The 22738-nt window shown below is 34.5% G+C and overlaps 1 protein-coding gene across 2 annotated transcripts in view; it reads left to right on the forward strand.

The window, feature by feature from the left end:
• ssh1a (slingshot protein phosphatase 1a) overlaps positions 1–22738 on the forward strand; it is an 88928-nt gene that overhangs the window by 25027 nt on the left and 41163 nt on the right. Inside the window, exon 1 of one of the 2 annotated variants that reach the window (XM_009301386.5) lies at positions 8809–9039. The exons of the other annotated variant lie outside the window; for it this stretch is intronic. Coding sequence (XP_009299661.1) covers positions 8942–9039 — 98 coding nt within the window. The 5' untranslated portion in view covers positions 8809–8941. Of the gene's footprint in view, positions 1–8808; positions 9040–22738 lie in introns of those variants that run through there. 2 annotated transcript variants of the gene reach the window in all.

Genomic DNA, 22738 nt, shown 5'->3' on the forward strand with positions numbered 1-22738 from the left:
GAGTTTGATTCAGCATAATTCGAAATACATTGCAATTCACATGATTAATAATGAGGTGGAGCAAATGCTGGCATGTGACCAATATATTGAAAAACAATGATGTCATACGTGATTCATCATTCTTACCTCAATACCTAAGAAAAGATTGGTTTGCCCCCTCCCTCCTTTTGTTCCTTGTTTTTCCTCCGTTGCTCAGCAGAGATATAATGGAAATGTTATGTAACTTTTGCTCCCAGAAAAGAAGCTTTTAATCTTTCTTGTGCAGTGCATGCTGAAAAGCAACCATGGCACCTTTACTGTATGTACCAGTGCCATGTCAGCACAGTGGAATAATCCATTGAACACAGATGCAGAGCAGATCTGCTTTAAGCTCCACAAGCAGGCGTCTCGAATCAGGACACCTGTCAGGTGTTTTAGAGTCTGCCTGATGGCAATGCATTGGCTGTGCTGAGTCATGCCTGGGAAGTCATCTGCTCCATGACTAAGCATGTCAAAGCATGAACAAGTAAGGCTGATCTGTCTATATATCTTTATTATATGAAGTCAGAATTTTAGCGCTCCTCAAATATGTCCTAGATGTTGTTTAACAGAGCAGCGGTGGTTGGGGGGTTTGTCCTATTTTGACTGCTATCCGCTTGTTAAGTATGACGTCATGTGACGCGTTTCCTTGCTCTGTTAGACATTATTTGGGAAATATTTTAAAAAGAAAAAAAAATTCAAAGGGGGGCTAATGATTCTGACTTCAGCTGTTTATCCATACCTAACATCCGATGGCCAGAAAGTGATTAATATTTTATAAATTGTTAAAATGTTGTTGTCTGTGATGCAACAAGTCCAGAGACTGATGTGTACACCATGATTTACATAATATTCAATTTAATGTGTGATGGGACTAAAAACTGTCCATAAACTGATATTTTCTCAATTTAAATGAGTAGCAGCTTGGACCCGGAAACAGTATTCCAAACGTCACCAATACATCACGACTTAACAAACGGATACCATTATAATAAGTAAAAATAACCCATTGAATAGGCTTTAAGACTAAGCGGAATCCTCTGTTGGCTGTGGCTTCGATGTGACTTCAGCTAATCAGTTTTGGCTAATGCAAACAATTATTTTACATGAGTCCATCATCCAGCTGTGTAAGAAATACGATCGAATGTAAGAGAAGTCATCTTTTGCTATTGTATTGTTTTTAAATAAAGAAAACATTTCACAAGAAACTTTTATTGTAAATCTTGAACCTTATTCTTGAAACAAAAAATGACCAGTAAAAAGGTGTGAAGCACCAAAAGTGGCCCATATTAAAATAGATTTCAATACTATTTTGGCTAAAATAGTCAAAAAGTGTGGTTATGTTGACCATTTGACAAGCTAATTCAGAATAATGCTTAATGTCACTAAAATGCTGTATTTAAATCTCACAATTTAATAGAAAATGAGACGTATAACTGCAAAAATGTCCACTTTTTGTAAAAAACAATCACTGGGAAACACCCATACATTCTCATTCACACATATGCACTACGGACAATTTAGCTTACCCAATTCACCTGTACCGCATATCTTTGGACTGTGGGGGAAACCAGAGCGAACACGGGGAGAACATGCAAACTCCACACAGAAATGCCAACTGACCCGACTGGGGCTCGAACCAGCAACCTTCTTGCTATGAGGCGATTGTGCTACCCACTGCGCCACGGTAATGCCTATGGACAATATTAATAGCGCCTTAAAAAAAATTCCAATTGGCTACAGAACAAATTGGCTACACTGTTATCTTTCTTAGCAAACCTAACTTGCCTAGTAAACCTACAGTAATAACCTTTAGATGGAACTTTTAGCTGAATACTTGTATCTTGCAAATGAACTAGAAAATATTTGGTACAGTCATTAAGTCATGATGAGTCATTAAAACTATTGTTTAAAAATGTGTTGAAAAAAATCTTCTCAAGAAATCAAATTTACTAAAAAAGCTGATGAATGTGCATCAATATTTTTAGGGAAATCCTCCTCAATTACTTGTCCCAAAAAGCTTCCATTATAACCGTACACATGGTTTCTCTTTATTTCTATAAAGTGAGGGATGAGTCAGTTATTTTTAGTGGTAATTGACAGCACACCACTTGTATTTAACCCAGAGTTTGTTTGCTGTTTTTTTTTTCAGTTGTTTCACCGATCTTGCCATTCCAGAAAGTAAAAAGTTCAAACACCTTTTAAAGTCCTATCATCAGCCGTCTTCAGTTCATTTAGACTGCTCTCTTCATCTTCCTTTCTGTTCATCCTTCTTTCCTTCTTAAATATCCCCCCCCCCCCCTTTCTTTTTTTTGCAGATTCCTTCCAGCTATTTCTGTTTCTCTTTGTCTCGGTTTCCACTTTGTCCTGTTTTATCTGCTTTCAGCCTGAAAGTGTCACCACTCTTCATCTTCTAAGTGCTGCTTCAGTAGTGTGTTTGAGAGAGACCCAATACTCTGTCCTTCTGTTGACAGGCAGAAAGTCAACCAGTCTACATTTACTGCAGTCTACTTGGGACACTCAAGGGGGAAGCTCATCCCTCGTCTCCACTTCTAATGAGATTTTGAAGAGTTTTCCCTGGTTCGGCACTGAGCCATTGCTGGCCATGTTTAGACCATGTGAGGATGGCAAACAACAGGGACAGATTTTTTCAACAGAGGGGAATTCATTGGGAAAAAGTGCCCTCATGTACATTTTTGAGAACCGAGAAATATGTGCTTGCAGGTCTATATGGCTGCATTTTATTTACAAAACAAACGCTACAGGGCTGACTGCTTACCTCTGTATGGACTGCTTTTCAGGTGTGACATGTTTGCTTGGTAGCTCATCATGAAGGGAAGGGAACAGACCAGGATTTGAGTCCGATCAAGGATGGTTTCAGAAACAGAATAAACAAAACCCATAAAAGCACTGTGAGGTTGCAGTAGAAGCACACAGCTGCAATAGCTTTTCTCTTCCAGTTTGCTTTTGAAAACACTATCGGTTGGGTGTAGGTCGATATTAAACTGATATGTTATGCATGACGACAAACCAACTGACTTCTCTTATTAACATGCACGAGAAGGACATTAATATCCATAAAAATCTATACAGTCGCCTCGGGTGGCAGGTATGAGAAATGGCAGGTATGAGAAAATGTGCCGCGGGAACATGTTTGAGATAAGCTGTGTCCAAAATGGCTCACTATGCACTTATGCACTATGTACTAGTATATGTATGTATTTATATGTATGCATAGTATATGTATGTAGTGTAGTTCCAAATGGAACACTAATGGTTTTTTTACTAAACGGAAATTCAAACCGTTTCCCCAGCTGATGTTTGATGATTGCCAAATTAGTGAAATAAATGACTTAACTATCAAATAATACCTGCCATGAGTATAACCGCATTCACTATCATGAGGCGGTATAATCCCTCTTGTAGGAGAATTTTGCTTTCACAATTCAAAATAAATGAAGTGATCCAATATGAGCGCCTGATAGCTCCGCCCCTTCCGCTATGTGGGCAAATCAGCGGCTGTAGCGTGTGTGAAGTGTCCGACATTCCACTTTCATTTTTAACGGTTGAATAAGTGCATCATCCAATGAATCAAAGTGCGCTTATTATTTTTAGAGTTATCAGTGTGAATGCACTACTTACACTATTTATACTATAAAATGGTGTAAAATAAGGAACAAGTATGCGATTTAGGTCGCACCTATATCGCTCTCTAGTATATTTGTAAAAAACTAAAACTGCAAAAAAACACAGTCCAGGGTACATATTTGTCGGTTCTCAGAAATGTACTCCTGGGCACTTATTTTCAATGTGCCTGGGTTGCAAATTTTAAAGTTTTGAAGAGTGATGATCAGTCATTCATAGGCAGGAGTTATTAGTAACATAAGCTGCCAGAGCTGTTAGATTAAAAATAAAATATATATATATAGCTATATATATGAGCAATATCACATATATATACAGCCATATCGCACTGCAACTCGTGTCAAACATGGAGAGTCTCAAAAACCCTTTTGTATGAGGAACTACTTTTTTCTGGATTCAAATCATAAGCTGACAGTTAAACAGTTGAGCAAGCATCTTTTAAACTTTATCTGTATGGTCTGCTTTTTGCTGGCTGCATGTAGGCGGAAGAATACACAAAGGGTAAAGAGGCTGTACAAGTTCTGATATTGCAGAATATCACACAGCTATCAGCCAATCAGATTTGAGAACCAGACAGAACTGTTGTATAAAGCTATATATAGAAATATAGCTGACCCTGGGTAAACAGAATTCTGAGTCTTGAGACCCACGTGAAATCTACGCCTGCACAAATCCATGGATTTTTTGGTCTGTTTTTTTTTTACTTATGTAAATGTGTCTAAATGTATATTTATTTAGTTTTTAAATTAATTTCAGTTTTGTTGAATAACATGCAAATGTTAAAATTTATGTACAGTATAAAGTGATATGTTCTGGTCTTGAGTAAATATATTCTATGAAAGACTTGTTTACCAAACAGGTGGCTGTAATTGGATTTGCCTTGCAAACATTCAATAAATAAAAAAAATAATAATGTAGTAAGTTTTTAGGTGCTATACTTGAAAAACCATTCCGTATAATTCAGATTTTTTTTTGTAAAATTCTGTACAGCAAAAATAGGTCAAATTTTGTTTGGCCCTGGTCGAGATTTGTTTTACCAGCCTGATCTCATGAAGAAATGTAAGTATTTTAAGTTTTGTCAGTTTAGTGGCTTATTCCCACGAAGATGTATGATTTAAAAAAGGAGCCGTGGTACCCAACCCCGCCCCTAAACCCAACCGTCATTGGGTGATGAACAAATCATACTAAATTGTACAAATTAGATTGTACGAATTCATACGAATTGGCCACTAAATCAGAAAGTTACGAATTACCATGAGATTGCGTTGGATTTACACTAAAATTGCACATACATTACTAAGGATTAACAGTTAAAGGGATAGTTCTCCCAATGACAATTATTTTATTTACTCATCCCCCAGTTGTTTCTTTCTCCTGTTGAGCACAAAGGAAGATATTTTGAAGAATGCTGGAAAACAGCAGCCATTGACTTCCATCATTTTTTGTCTTTTGTGATCAACAGAAGAAAGAAATTTATGAAAGTGTAGCACATGTGAGTAAATAAGGAGGAATTTTTCATTTTTGGATGAACTATCAATTTAGTCTTTGTTATTTAAACACTGACATTTTATAGTGTATATTTCCAAACCTTTGCATATTTACCTTATTTCCATGTTTGAGGTGGTAGTGTCTCTGATTGGTTAAATACAGCATGAGAATACATATGATTCTTTGGGTCAAGCGTTGGAGTTTGTGATGTATTTTCTCTTTATTGCAAAATGTTTGCTCTTTCTCGATGTGCTTAATATATTTTTGAGGTAAAACACGTTGCTGTTCCATTTGCACAATAAACAGACAGAAAGTAGGTTAATGCATTGACAGAGGCACAATACATGTAGGAGGGAAACATCGAGTTTTGATGATTGGTTTATAGTTGATCCATTTATGACCTTATAAAAGAAAACCGGTTAATGCAGTCATGCACGTGCATTGTTGCCTTATTAAGAATGCACATGTAAACACTCATCCTTTCATTTTAGAGTTCACATATGATTGGCGCTGCAGTGCAAGGTTAGAGAGTTCACCCAAAAATGAAAATTTCTTCACTATTTACTCACACTCAGTGGTTCTAAACTGACATTTCTTTCATCCGTTGAACACGAAATAAGATATTTTGAAGATTATTGGAAAAATCAGCCATTGACATCCATAGTAGGAAAAGAAATTGTATGGAAGTCAGTGGCTGTTTTCCCCAACATCAGTTAATCTTCCTTTGTGTTCAACGGGAGAAATAAACTCAGGCTTGGAGGAAGTGGATGATGAGTAAATGATGGCAGAATTTGTATTTTGGGTGAACTATAGCTTTAAAGCTCAAAGTTTTTTATGTGTATGTTCCGATAACAAAAATGTGCTTCACATACATTGTACATGTGAACTTGGGCTGCACAATATATTGTTTCAGCATCGATATTGCAATGTGTTCATTCGTAAGTCACATCGCAGGATCTGGGATTATAGTTGATTATACTTGATCAGCAATGAAGAAAGTACAGTGTTATTTTACAATACATTTGATTATTCAATAATGAAGGAGTGGGATAAAATATTGATATGCTGATTTATCGTGTTAATTCCATCCCTGCGATTACATTATTGAAGTAGCCAAGTATTGTAATGGCAGATCGAACACATGTCAGTGTTGCAATTTCACAAAATATATATGCTGTTAATAAAAGAAATTTAACTTTGATGTATTTTCCCCCTTCATTTACAAATATCTTGATATATTGTGGATGGTTTTTTGATCTATCGTTGTCATCATAGTCATTATCGGGGGCAAAAATATCGTAATAATATAGTATCATATTATTGTACCTGAATTGAGGATGCTCATTTCAGTTCATTTTGCCGTCCGACTACTGCCGCTCATTAACTGAATATTAACGCTTAAAAGGTCATTTTAATATAAAATTATTATTTAATAAAAAAATTATGTGTCTATTTTGTGTTTAACACACTAAATATTGCATTTTAAAATACTGATTTATTTTATTATGCAAACATATTAACTACAGAACAACAACACAAAATCTTCACGCACTTGCAATGTTTCCAACAGCACAGAAAAAAAGAATAAACTAAACAAAAAGAATAAAATAAATAGTCCTGCCCTAGATATTTTTTAATTAAGTCAGATGTTCTTTTTGTAATCTAAATTTGTTATTTAATCCTTTTTAAGAACCGGCATAGGCTGTTTTTTCCATCAGATATATTTTTTCTTCCTTCCAATAAAAATAGCAGGCTACCTTAAATCCAACGCTCCATGTAAAATAGGCTTATGCATTTAATTAATGCTCTGCTCTAATTCTTATATTACAAGCTTCTGTCAACATTTTTACTGTAAGTCATTAAAGATTAAAATGATGTCTTGAGCATCTGATTTTACCTTAGCGCTTGTGTGCTTTTATTTCCTCTCTTACTCGCGGTTCATATGCCACACGTCGCCAGAGTGGCTTTTTGGTTTCTTTTCTTGTGCATCCCAGCCACTAGCTCCCCATCTGAAAGAGTTTTTAGCATATGGGGTAATGTAGTCATTCAACCTCACAACTTGTAATGTTCCAGTGTGTATTTGAATAATGATGGCTGGTTCCTTTACTTGAAAGCTCAGATTTGATGATCATAATTTGTGTTGTTGACAAAGTTTGAGGCTTACTGTATTATTAACATTCACACCTTAAAGTTTGCTTTGATTGTTCAGTATTTACACTTTACCTTTGCACACACTTTGTAACATTTTATTTATCAAGTTTAGAGTCTCTGTAACACTTATGTTTATTTTATTATAAAGAGATCACATATTTGGTATAAATATTTTAGTTTTTGACTTATTAAAACTATTTGCCTTAGTAATGTTGGTCAAGTAAAATAAAGTGGTTAAATAAAAAATCGTAACAGTGTTTCCTCTAGGATTTCTTCCAGCTGTGGCAGCAGGCCTTTTTTACACAGACCTACCAACTACCTGTGATGTTATTTCAATGACAAATGTCGTGAGCACAGTATTGCATGTCGAGATCGCTGATTTCCTATGCTCATGCACAAAACTTCTTGCACGACCCCTCAAATATACGCTGCTCAAGCGCAGATCTTCTTGTGCTTCTTGCGCTGCTGAAGAGCGATTTAGTGCGTTTATGTAAAAAGTATGTCTCCAACATTTATTAGATTTGCTAGGAATATTGATGAATGTCTCCAATAGACCTACAGAGCAGCATTAATGCGTCCTGAAGTAAAGTAAAACGGCTATATGTCATGTTTGCTGGCCTCACGCATCACGCACCTGTCAGTCAGCCAGTCAGTCAGCACGTAACCCTAAAGGGTTAAACAAATAGCGTACAGCTCTACTACGGTAACAGAAAAGTGTGCGCTGTTATAATTCAACTACCTTTTAATATGTTTTGCCGCAATTATCACCCACTACTAAAAAAAAAAAAAAAACGACTGGATGTTTTAAATGAAAAGCTATAATGTCAATTTTGGCGTGGAAGAATAAATGTAGAATAAATGTAGAGGAAACCATGCCTAATATTCCTAAATGGATTGTTAAAAAATATTCGATAATTATCTATACCGAATGATATGAAACATAATATCCTGATATTTTCTTTCTATTTAACACCAAAAAAGATATTTTGAAAAAAGCTGGAAACCATTGACTTCCATTGTATTTGTTTTTCTTATGGAAGTCAATGGTTACAGATCAATGGATTGGAATTACTCGAGAGTCAGTAAATAGGAAGCAAATTTTCATTTTTGGATGAACCATTCCTTTAACCATAATGTAAAACCCAACATTGTAGAAAGTGTTTTCATTTAGGAAATAGTAATATACTTTGAATTTTGCAAACAGTAAAAAAAAAAACATTAAATTAAACATGACATTTTATCTAGAAAAACTAAAACAGCATTATCCTCTCCATCAATCTTTGCACATTCCAAAAATCATATTTAATCTGTAATCTGAATGACAGATCTCCTTGTGTGTACACAAACAGTGCTTCATCTTCCTGCAGAAAGCAGCGAACAGGTTTTTCCTCCTCTCTCTATTTACCAACACACACTTAGAGAGAGAAAGGGAAGGAGAGAGAGGAGGAGGGAGGGATGGAGTGCGTCAGTAGGAAGTCACTCACACACACACACACACACACGCTCAGACAGTATCAGACCGAGGCAGAGGCTGCAGCTGCGCTCCTCCTCTGCGTCCCGTTTCTCTTCTGGACATCCGAGCGAAGCTGCTGCTGCTGCGGACCGGCCTGAGGGAGATCTCCCTTCGACCAGCAGCAGCATGCATCTATTCGGGGACTCCTGTCAGGAAGTTGTGCTGAAGATGCTGCCGTATTTTGCGGATAATGCTTTCGTCACGCAAAGCCAGATCTACCACATGTGAGTGAATTAATGCAGTGGTGCAGGAGGCTGAAGTCAGAACAGTGCAGATTGCAGTGCAGTTGACGTCTTTGATTGATTGTGATGCATGGAGGGTACTGTATAAGAGGTCTGGATATCAGAGGTTGAGATTCTCATTTAAGTTTGTTTTGTTGATGTCGGGTGAATGTGAAACATTTTGAAGTGTTTCTATGTTGTGATGGTTTTCATGTGAACATGTTCTTTTTTTCATTTGGCTCTTTGAATTGTACTCAAAACATGCTGGAGAGGATGATCGTTATGTTTTACACAAGCTTGCAGAGTTTGTGAAGCTTGTGTGCTGCTGTCATTAAAGTAAAAAAGAGACAAATCAAGTGATGTAAAGTTACTAAGTTTTATGAATCTTTTAATTGTTGTGGCTTTAATTGACAGTTTAGGGTCAGTAATTATGATGTTTCAAATTAGGCCACTTTGGTCATAAGGCAGCATTCATTTAAAGAAGATTCCTGTAAACCTGTAAAATAGTGCTTTGTTTATATGTAGTACTTGATTAAAAATATTAGCTAGTACAACAAATCTGTAAAATGACCATTTTTTGCATTTTGTAATTCATGTTTTTTGTTTGTTTATACTTTTAAAATACTGACAAATGTTGAAAAGTGACTTTTATTGACATTTGTAATAGTTTAAAATGATTAATTGTCTGTATTGTTGTTGTAAATTATGGTACAAGCCTGGTAATTAACTGCTAGAACTTTTTAAATTATGCACTTAATCTACTATAAATTATTTCTTATACAGTAGATTGTTTCAAACTACAAAAATGTCAATAACAGTCACTTTGTTAAACTGTAGAGTTGAATTTTCAACATAAAAAGAGATCAATAAGGAAACCATTAAATAACAGTTTTTTTCTTTCTTTCAGAAATCATTCACAAATGCAGATCTTGTTCTAAATAAAAATGACTTATGTAGGCCTGTCACAATAATCAATATCAACTTATCGCACAACACATGGACATGACCTCAATTATTTTTGATGATGAAAACCTATACGTAAAAACCAATTCTAGCAAACTTTTAGCTTTTGGCAACATCTCAATCTTTATTGGAGGTGCCGATGTAAAAAAAAAAAAAAAAAAAAAAAAATAATAATTTTTTTAAAACTTTTTTTTTTTTTTTTACATTTTTTTATTTAGGATACGTGTTTTTACATTTTGATTCCAATGCCTGATTATTACATTGTTAAAATGAATATAATGAAATGAAGTATTCTTAGGAATAAAATATGATGTGTTCTTTGGAAGTGTGTACTTGCATTGTGATGATATTATATTGTCATTCTGGCATTATATAATGAGTGGCATAAAATGGCCTTAAAATGACAATAATATAGATTATCGTAATGTGTTTCGTTGCAATATATTGTACAACAAAGAATAGATATTGTGACAGGCTTAGTCTTATACTGCTAATGTTGAAAACTGCTGAGTAATTTTGTGGAAACAGTAGACGTTTAAATAATTAACTGTTCATTCTGTGATGACAAAGCAGAATTATTAGCAGTCATAGTCTTTAGTGCGACATAAATGTTATTGTTGTGTTGTGTTTACTGTTTTGTTAGAAACCTTGATCCGCTTTTGTATGGTACTTTAATGTATCGAAAGTTTGATATAGCAATATAAAGTGGCATTGTAATAATAATAACTGTCTTTACCAATTACATTGAGCATTTCATCCTAAAAAGGAAAATGTTTAGATATCAAACTTTTTAACAATACTCTCAAAATTTGCTGTTTTTTTTCAAACTGATTATTTAAAATGAGCCGAAACAACATAATTCTTTTTTTTTTTTTTGACTTTTTTTTATGTTCAATCCACTTAAATATGTAAAAACTAATAAGTTAACTTATTCATGTTGTCCCAATACAAATCGATTGTTTGGAACATACCATTTTTTACAGTGTTGTTCCAGCATAATAATCAAGAGACTTTACTGCATCTACCATAGCTGCAGCAGGCAAAGTAATATTCTTCAGTGTTGTTAACTAGTTACCTGGCATGGGACTATATTCAGGTGCTGCATAATATCATTTTCAATAAGGAATAAACATCTTTAGGGCGTTACTCTGCAAAAGCAACATTATCCTGCTTATTACACAGCTACTTGCCAAAGAAGTAAACAATTAAAAACAACTTTGATATGTGCTTTAATAGTTTACCAACTGTTTTATTAAAAAAAATGCTTCTAGAAAGATGCATGGATGCAGCCTGCATTAACCTACTTGTATTATAATAAAGTGACAAGATGGCACCAAACAATCAAGAATATAAAATATAAACATATTTTTTTAAAGATCAAGATGAGGCTGCGATATTAGTTTTACTGGTAGTTATCTGAGAATAACATACATTATGATTGGTCAATCAGGATCAAGTTTTCCAGAGGGTGTGTAATAATTACTAATAACTAGGGCCAGATAGAATTTGTGTGCTTGTTTTTTTTTTTTTTTTTGCAGAGTTTTGCTGAATAAATAAATAATAAATAAAATCAGCAAATATCTGCAGAATAATTTTAAAAGTATAGTGGCTGAAAACGTAACAAATAAAATAAATTAACTTTTAAAAAATGCTAATTCAATCAATTAGAACTACTTGTTTGATAAACAAAACCATAATAGCTCTCTAATATAATACATCCTGTAAAAGGCAATAAAATATTGCTTTACAAATTGAATTGCTAACAAATAATTTAACATTTACATATTATGCACATGTAAATATTTCCACTATAATATATGTTAGGGCTGCACAATGTATTGTTTCAGCATCGATATCGCAATGTGTGCATCTGCATTAGTCACATCGTAAAGATATGCAATGTTGAGTTGACTTTGCAGAGTCATTTTTACATTTACTTGTACAAAACCCTTATGCATGCACTGCTTATTTCACTTTTACCTTTGCTTTGTTGCATTTATCTATGATTGTAGGTTGTTTATTACATGTTATGCATGATTCACTCCCCTACAGAATCATCCCAGTCAATCAAAATGAACACTTTAGGAATCAGTTCTCAATATTAACTAGTTGCTTATTAGCATGCATGTTGTTGAGATATTGACCACTTATGAGTACTCATAAAGCACATGTTCTGTATGATCTTATTCTACATCCCTAATCCTACCCAATACCTACACAATACATTTTTCACTATCGTTCTCAGGCATTTTGAGCACAATGTAACATTTTTTGAGTGATAATAACTCGAGTCCAAAGATAAAAACATTAGCCTGGACTGCAGGTGGTTTGTGACCCAGTTACAGCAGCTGGCAGAGTTCATGCATACTTCCTATTTCATCTGTGGCCAGATGATCAGTATTGTTTTGATATTACATATTGTTTTGTTCTTTAGCTCTACCACATGCTATAGATTTGCATTGACCTGTAAAATCTTGTCTAGCCACGTCAAAACACTGCTTATTATTTGCCCTTACATAAGAGCGTTTCATTTTACATGACAGGTACTGTAGTGTTGTTTGCATATCTGAATGAAAGGCATGTGGTCGTCCGTTTTTGAGTTTTGTATTTGCCCTAGGTTGTTGTGTGTGTGTGTGTGTGTGTGTGTGTGTGTGTATGTGTGTGTGTGTGTGTGTGTGTGTGTGTGTGTGTATTATATAAGAGTGGACATACCACTTAGTTCCTGCAGATGGTCATTTTACAAATACTGTCAGACGCAAATGATACTGGACCAAATGAATCGTGACCTTCATATGAATTTATTGACTGTTTTGTGGAGCTGTTTGGCCTGGATGTGTGGTTTTGCTTTGCAGATATGGAAGGTATTTTTGGTTTATGAATTTGTAGAGGGGTTGTTGAGAAAGTACAGCAACAAAGTGTGTATGTTTGTTTGGAAGCAAGAATGAATGGTTCTCTTCTACTAGGTTGGGCTATGTACTTTTCTATACATTATTGGTCATTTTCTGGCAATTTCAAACTAAACAACATTATGGAAATTGCAGCTACTATACATTTTGGACAAGTGTCTTTTTTATATTACTTTAGTATGTCATAATTGGTTTAGAAATTTCAATTGCTATAATATTTTTATAATTTACAGATGAGTATGGAAGATTTCATACTTAAAACGGACCTAATATGCCCCTTTTTATAAGATGTAAAATAAGTTTGAAAAGGTTAAAGCGTGAATCGCTGGAGCTGGATTATCTAAACTTTAGTGGACATTTGCGCCGCCTTAACCAATCTTAAGCTTGCTGGCTGGGCTCAGTCTGAAGCACCCCTGAAAGCTTCCATCATCCTGGTACAGTTTCTGGAGGGGTTGATGAACTGGTGCACCTCTGAAATCAGTATCTAGTGGACTTAGACATGACGCCGAATGATTGTAAGCTGTTTTTCAGCCTTCCTAAAGGACATAAAGTGCAGCTACTATCTTAGTAAAATTCATGTTAGCCATTTAGCAAAGAAGCTGGAGTCACCGCACAGATAGTAGCCACGCTAATGACATTAATCTGTTAAGTAATAAAAAAAAAGTTTTAATTAGGGTTAATTTGACGTGCGAATGAAGCAAATTTGATACGCAAGTGAAGCGAGTAAACTCAAAGTTCACGCGTCTATTTGCGTGCGAATATCACTTATTATTTGCATGTACCATGTCTGGTGTGAACACAGCATTAGAGTGTGAATGGCAAGTTTCAGCTCAAAATACTCTGGAAAAAATGTTTTATAACTCTTTGAAACTGCCCCTTTTAGCCTTTGAGTGAAATTTTGGTGACTGTCACTTTAAATTCAAATGAGATTTTGCTCCCAGCCCTCTTTTCATTTGAGGGCGGAGCTACAAACATCAATGAGTTTGCTTAGCAGCAGATTCAAAACAGGACTAACGTTATCTCCATGAAAAATGTAAAGTGTCAAAAGCAGTTGCTTAGAAGAAATGTATATTAAGATGTTAATTTGTTGATTCTAAAACTCAACATTTATAACATTTGTTGTATAACATTCGACATTATCTTTGGCAGGTATGGTGCTAGACTCTGATGGCTGTTGACTGCTTCTCACACAGGGCTGTCTATGCTAATGAGGGAGCGATCGTCACTAATGGGTGGGGCTTTCCCCCTTTGATGACATGTACAAAGAGAATCAGAGTGTTTCTGCAGACTGTTTTCATCAAGTGTGATTATAAAATATAGAATTCATTGATTTTTAGCATACTAGGCTGGCTATATTCACACACAACTATGTTAAACTAATAACTATGTTATGTTTTTGCATAATTTGGTCCTCTTTAAGTAGCAAAAGCTATTGGGGTATTAGAACTTAATTTCACGAGTCAGTTCAAAATCTCTGTTTGAGCAATGTGAAGTGCATACTTTTGTTTACAAAGTGATAGCTCCAACTATGGGCCTGGCATGCATAATAAAGCATTTTTAGTTACTTAGGCAGATCAGCGCAAACAAAGATTACTGTTGAGTAAACATACTATAAGTTTTGCCAAACTTACTGTGAAGTGCCATTTACTATATGGCTAAATATTTTTTTTTACCAGTCACACTGTATGTTGCTGTCTTTATACCGAAATCAGTGCCTGGCATTAAAATATTACAGTGAACGTTAACTACACAATATGAAATGCAACTGTGTGATAATATGGTTATTTATTGCTGCATAAAATTGATTGATTCGTTTAAAATGACTTATTCATTTAGAAATTAAAAACCCCCATGCTTCCTGTTGATCAGTGAGTTGAGACAGTCTCATTCAGGAACTGTTTTCTTCCCCCTTCAAGCGAGTGACTTGTTCATTAATGTCTTACACATTATTAAAACAACAAATAAGACCACAAATAAGGTACAAAAGCTTTCACTGCGGTGATATCAGTTTTAAAAGAATTGTGATTGTCCTTAATGGGCCTATATTGGCAGCTTGAAGGTACACTTTTGTGGTGCTTTTCAGGTACTAGTACACATTTGGCAACAAGACAGTGACAGCTTTTGTACTTTTTGAGAGTGTAATGTCATATACAATAAATTATCAGCTCTATTATAGTCAGTTTAACATTTCTTTCAGTACTGTAAAATAAATTTTTATAAACTTTCAGATAGGGCTGGGCGATTTGGCCTAAAATCAAACTCGATTACAAATAATGAATGGTTATTTGATTCATTTGTTTTATTTTTTTTGCCCTCATTATTTACTGACAGGTTTTGTACAGTAAATATGCTCACATATTGCAAGTGAGAGATTTTTGAATGTAGGGTGCAGTAAACTTGATTTTAAAATAACTGAAGGAAACACACACTATCTACTATCTGTGGTTATTTATTTAACATCAACATTGAACAACTGAAATTAAAACATAAATTGTCCAAATCGAGCAGTTACTTTTTAAAAAATGAGTAGCATCTCTAGTAAATTAATTAACTTTTGTATACCCTGTAAATAATATTTTAAACAGTGCATTTCTTGCATCTTCTGTAAACAAATATTTTTTAAGTAGTTGTTTTTAGGGGGTTTCACCTTTTTTTATTGATAGGACAATGGAGATGTACAGAGAGGAAAGTATGGGGAATAGAGGAAGGGGAAGTATCAGCAGATCGAGCTGAGAATCGAACTCGGATCACCACGAGCACCTCGGTGCTATGTGTCGACGCACTAACCAGTAGGCTATTGGCGCTGACGTCAACAACTATTTTAATATAAATAATCGTCAATGTAGTGTAAATTAAGGCTCAAGAATGGGTCCATCATACTACTTGACCAGAGATCAGATGTGGCAGCAAGGTGGTTGCAGAAGTAGAAAAAAGGCTTAACATAGCAGGTCACGTGACTTCACACGTGGTAGCAAAGTTATCAAAAAAAATTGACCTGGAAAATTTTGATTCATAATGGGTTCTGAACGTCGATTTCGATTAAGCGGCCAGCCATTATTTCTGATATTCATAATTGTGCTGCACATCAGCATCAACATCGCAATGTGGACATCTATAATAGTCACATCACTGGATGTGCAATGTTGAGATGGGATTCCAGTTGAGCTGGTGTTTGAGAAATATTTGTGGAGTCACTGCAGAGTTTAATCATAATAGATGGAAAGTTTATGGTCTGCAAGGCCTGTGACTGAGAAGTTGTAAATCTCATAAAGAATAATTTTATTGAATCATTTATACAATGAAGACTTTACAGTGTTATTTTACATTTGATTATTCAATTTCTTTCCTTGAATAAGGCTGGACTCCCTAGAAAATCATAAAGCACTGTTTGTTTTACTTTTATCTTGGCTCTATTGTATTCATCTATGCTTGTTTTTGTTTATTATATTTCATGAATGATTCACTCCACTACACAATCATCTCAATCATCCAGACTAAAGAATTCTTTCCAAAAAGAGATACTCAAAGTCATCTGGTCAAATTGTATTGAAAAAAAAAATTTGTACTGTCTGATTTTTTTAAATATTGTGCAGCCCTGAATCATGAGCAAAATAACTTGTGCTGCAGTTTTTATTCTATATTTCCACCAAAAGTCTGTCTATTGTACACCAGGTACCACGTATCCATCTGAAGTCGACTCTAAACATCCAAGTGAAACGTGGACGGGGACGTTTTGGAGCGGTTTGTTCTCAACTCTTACGCGCATCATAATTACACCCTTGCAGATGAGCATATGCTGCTCGAGGCTGATGTGTATCGTCATTTTCTGCTGTCTGTCTGACAGTCATGACTCAATCCATCAGCCTGGCGGCACTGAGCTGCTTCCAGCCTTCACATAAATCGCTCAGAGAGGCGGACAGAGAGAGAACGCAGCAGAGAGAGCAGAAACAAAAGAGAGGAGGACAGAAACAAAAGCCTCTGTGATCCGTTGACACCCTCGAGGCCTTTGGAGGGAGGGTGAGAAAGTCGAAGAAGGGAATAAGAGAAAGGGAGGAGGAGGAAGTAGGAGAGAAATAAAGAAGAAGGGTGGGGAAAGAGGATCGGGAGCACAATGCGAGTTTTGTTGCTTCTTGCTTATCATGTGATGGTTGTTCTCCTGAATGCTGAGACTCTGGAAGTCCAGTCAGGAAAATGAGAGGGATGAGTCAGCACAGGGTCATCGCCACAGCAGGCCGACAAAACAATTTGACCCCCAAATATCTGGCCTGCATAGACCATGATGGCTTTGAGTGCTCAAAATAGCCAGCCCATGACCATTCAGAATCTATGCTTCCATTATTGTCCTTTCCAGTTTAACCACTGTACATTGCACTGTTATTTAGCTAGATAGACAGACAGATTCTCAATTTTTCTGAGATTTAGGCTAGACAGAATCTGCTGACATGTTTTCTATTTTTGCACAAAATTTTGTAAGAAAAACAAACAACTGCAGATTATACAGAATGATTTTGGGAATGTTGTTAGTAAATACTTAAAACATGAAACAAGGACTGGGGGGGCCAAGTCGGAGCACTCACTCTGTTCTCTTGGACTCTGCGCTGGTTGGGAAATTCCAAATTGAACCAAAACAATCCATTTAAATTGGCTTAAGATTGGCAAGCAAAATTCAGGACATTGCAACCTGCAGAACTTGGGAAGTATAAAAAAATTCAACATTAAAATTACTTACAAATTTATTTAACTTCAATATAAGGTTTACGGTGCAAATACAATTAGATCCATATGTTTGGTATTTTTCTGTGCAAAACCACTGTTATTTTTGCATTCATGTGTTTAAGAAAGGGATCCGTTCATATCCTTTTAATTAGGGAAGCAAAAAGACTCTTCATTTTGTGCTGACCAGATTTCTAAATGCATCTCCTCCTAGGGTTTTCAACGTAGGCCCAAGCTGAATCTGCGCACACAGAAATATGCAATTTCTACAGATATTTTTTGCCCATCATTGAGTCCATTTATGTACTCGTGTTGTAAATGTGTGTAAATATACATTTTTATATCAATTTTAGTATTTTATTTTAGCTAATATTGCTATTATTAGCTAATAATGTGAAGTAATATTTTCTGTTTTAGTAGATAAATTGGTTGGGAGACTTGCTTTGTTTCCCAAACAAATGGATCTAATTGGATTTGCATTGTAAACCCTAAATTGAAGTTAAATTAATTTGAAAGTAAATATATATTTGCTTAATGTTTTAAGTATTTAGTTACAACATTCCCAAAATTATTCCACATAGATTTTGCAGGGGTTTTTCTTTTAGCAAGAAATGTCCACGTAGTCTGCCTGGCCCTAGCTATGACCACCAAATTAGGGGCAGACCTTCAGAATGCTCTGTACTGTTATGCTAAATCTTTGCTAGCTGATCAGACTTTCAGTGTTTATTAAATGGAAGATCAAGTCTGTGATAAATTGAGTCTGTCTGTCTATATAGCTAACAACTAGCCTAAAACATGCCAAAGACATGTACAATCATACAAACTGCTTAATAAAAGATGTATAATAATACATCTAAAACTTTGAAACATTGTCAGGTAAATGCTAATTTGTGCTTGCAATGTATTAAACGTCCTAAAAACATGCTAGCAACAGCTAATATGTTATGTGTTGAAACGTTTGTTAAAATGTTAATTGATGCTAACAATGTGTTAACCATTCTAGCAACTAGCAAACTGTTAATGTACGTTACAGTATTATAAAACATTCTAAAAACCTGTTTTTGTATTTTGTTAGCATATGTTAGCAGCAATCTGTCCGTGTTAACATTTCATTTTGAATGTGTGTAGAAACATATTAACACATGCAAATTCTTGCTAATCGCACATGTTTGCATGTTAGACACGTTAGCAACATGTTACTTTTTTTAAGTTAAACCGTGCTAGCAATGTGTTCATGTTAGCAAAAATCTAACTGATCTTAGCACTATTAACAAATGTTCGAACTTTTAATAAATTGGAAGCATGAATTAGCATTTCCCTGACAAGGTTTTAAAGTTTTATATGTATTATTACAGAATGCTAAGAGTTTTATCATGCTAGCATGACTGTACATTAACATGTTCTAGGCTAGTTGCTAGCTAGATAGACAGACAGACTTAAAATTTGTCAATTTTTCAGAGACATGATCGTCTGGTTAATAAATACTGACTGTCTGATCAGCTATAATGTATAAACATACTTAAAAAAAATTTCAAATTCATGTTAACGACAAATTTGTATGTTAGACACGCCAGCAACATGTTAATTTATACTTTAAGCTAAACAATGCTAGCAACATGTACGACATGTTAGCAAAAATCTATCTCATGTTAGTAATGTTAGCAAATATTGAGAAAGAAAGGTTAATGTTAAAACAACATAGAAACATGATAACAACAAATAAACATATTAATAAACATGCAAATTCATGTTAACGACACATTTTTATGTTAGACACTTTAGCAACATATTAATTCATACTTTAAGCTAAACCATGCTAGCAACATGTACTATCTAACTCATGTTAGCAAATGTTGAGAAAGAAATGTTAATGTTAAAACAAGATAGAAACATGATAGCAACATAGAAACATAATAGAAACATTAATAAACATGCAAATTCATGTTAAGGACACGTTTGCATGTTACACACATTAGCAAGATGTTCATTCATACTGTAAACTAAACCATGCTAGCAACATGTACTACATGCTAGCAAAAATCTAACTCATGTTAGCAATGTTAGTAAAAGTTGAGAAAGAAATGTTAATGAGATTGATAGCAAGACATGATGGCAACATGCTAAAACAATTGAACTTTTATTAGAGTAAATTCCCCTCCGTCTTCAACAACATGTCTTCTTCCTAGTGGACAAAATGAAGTCTCGCCCTACATTTTACATTTACGTTCTTGTTTAACAGTATGCTGACTCGAAGGAAGCCCAGAATAATTATGCTCCATCACAGTGTAGTTTCCCTGGCCACTATTGCCTATTTAGCATTCAGTCTTTGTGTTTGCCTCAGTGCTCCCCTGATATCTTATTTTCAATGGCCAGTAATGATATCTAAAGGGATGTGGCTGTGTTATTATGCTTTATTCACACAAAAGCAGAACACAGCTGTCAGCTCATTATGGGTTTGTGGACAAACTGTTTACTTGTATAGAGAGAGACAACCTCATACTGCAAATGATGTGTATGCTCTGAATGTTCAAGACAGTGAGAGTGATTTGAAGTGTTTAGTTGATGTGTGCTGCCTGAATAGAGCAACAGTCAACAGTTAGTTGTTTGACAAGTCATTGACTTGTGGATGACAGGCATGTGTGCTTGGCTTGTTTGTTTTTTCTTGTCTGTCATTAGACTTTTACTTTAAATGTCAATTTATGACATAAATTAGTTATCAGAAGGATTTCTGATGGATCATATGCTGATGATATATTATTATATTCAGACAAATATTCAGGTTTTATTTTTTTTGTTTTTTGCTGGAATAAATAATATTTATTCAAAAACAAGATTTATTCAAATACATTTTTCTGTTTCATCTACACTGTATTATTTATGTTTCTTTTAAAACAATTTTAAAGAGTATGTTGTCTAAATATATTTAATTTATTTTTAATTCAGTTAATTGTTAAAGTTAACATCCCTAGTTGAAAGCCCTGGTTTTGTTTAATGGTCTCATGATAATTAATATAGGCCTTATATTAATTTTGAAATTATTGTAAAGTTTTAAGGACTAGTTTACCCTCTTAGGACTAAGTGGCCAAATACGTGGACAGCACATTTTAGCTCTTAAGTGGCTATTTAAAATACTTTGAATGTTTTATATTGATACAGATATACAGTGTCATCCTGCAACTGTTTTGCAGTGTATGAAATGTCCCAAACACTATTTTTAATAGTTTTTTACTCTCTCATAGTCAAAACATGTTTTAAAACAAAAGATATGTTCTATATGCATTAAAAACAGTTAAGAAATAGTGTTTTATATAAATTCGGACCATGAGTCCACATACAGTTGAAGTCAGAACTATTAGCCCCCTTTGAATTTTTTTCTTCTTTTTAAAATATTTTCCAAATGATGTTTAACAGAGAAATAAAATTTTCACAGTATGTCTGATAATATTTTTTCTTCTGGAAAAGGTCTATTTGTTTTATTTTGCATAGAATAAAAGCAGTTTTAAATTTTTTAAACATCATTTTAGGGACAAAATTATTAGCTCCTTTAAGCTATATTTTTCCTCGACAGTCTACAGAACAAACCATCGTTGCACAATAACTTGCCTAATTACCCTAACCTACCGAGTTAACCTGATTAACCTAGTTAAACCAGTAAATGTCACTTTAAGCTGTATTGAAGTGTCTTGAAAAATATCTAGTCAAATATTATTTACTGCCATCATGGCAAAGATAAAATAAATCAATTATTGGAAATGAGTTATTAAAAATATTATGTTTAGAAATGTGTTGAACAAAATCTTCTGTCCGTTAAACAGAAATTGGGGAAAAAATAAACAAGCGGTCTGATAATTCAGGGGGGCAGATAATTCTGAATTCAACTGTATATGGACATCAATTTTCTCTAAAAGTACATCATATCAAAAGATGATACTTATTCTAATAAAATTCCAACAAGCCCAAATAGCAAAAAGAAATAAAAAAATACATGTAAAAAAAAATACTTTGGGCCTTAAGAGGATAAAGATTCCAATAACTTTGAGGAACTACACTAGAGTAGTATTAAACTCAACAATACTGCATTTATTGGTTTAAAAAATCCACTACATACACACTGAAAAAAATGCAGGATATAATAATAAAATATTGCACTATTATATAATATAATTGTAGAATAATACAATCATTTTTACATTATTTTTTTTTTTTTGCATTTTAATTCATTGAAATATTTATTTCTGAAGTGACACCGCCAAATTTTCAGAAGTCATTATCATTTACTCTCAACAAAACGAAATTAATTGGTATATCTGTTTGTTGCTCTTTAACTCTTTCTGTTCTGTTTGTGTTGTACATCTAAAGATCAAATCTGAAGGCAAAAGTCATGTAGTTTGCAATTGCCACTATGTTCAGTCAAATTAACAAGAACCATCTCTACCCTGTTATGACAGCAGGTCGTAGCAGCTCACTAGCTTCTCTGCACAAGTTAATAGCTGTATTCTTGTCTTTCCCAAGCACTGTATTTTCTAGCTCATTACTGGTGTCATAGTATATAAGTATAAAAGTGATCCTCGGGAGCTTCACATTTCTGTTTGTGTTTAAGTGCATGAGGTTAATTACTGAAGCACCTGAAATCACAGACCTGAAGCACCTGTCATATCTGCTGGTGAGACGGGTTGTATAACATGCAAAATTTAGCCGCAGAGGATTGAAGATGTGCAGTCATACACTAGTTCATTCACACAGGGTTTTGTTTTCATATTGAGAGAGGGAGCATGGTCATTTACTGTATTTATCACAAATGCTCGTAAAGAGATGGTTTCATGCTTTTTAATTTTATTGGTGAACACAAAAGAAGATATTTTGAAAAGTGTTTGAATCCGGTAACCATTGACTTCCGTTTTAGGAAAAACACTACTATGGAAGTCAATGGTTACCGTTTTTCAAAATTTTTCATTCATTTTCTTTTCGGCTTAGTTCCTTCATTAATCTGGGGTCACCACAACGGAATGAACCGCCAACTTATCCAGCATATGTTTTACACAGCAGATGGCCTTCCAGCTGCAACCCATCACTGGGAGACATCAATAAACAGTCATTCACACACATACATGGACAATGTA

Source organism: Danio rerio, chromosome 5 (assembly GCF_049306965.1).
Source record: "Danio rerio strain Tuebingen ecotype United States chromosome 5, GRCz12tu, whole genome shotgun sequence".
Classification (NCBI taxonomy): Eukaryota; Metazoa; Chordata; class Actinopteri; order Cypriniformes; family Danionidae; genus Danio; species Danio rerio.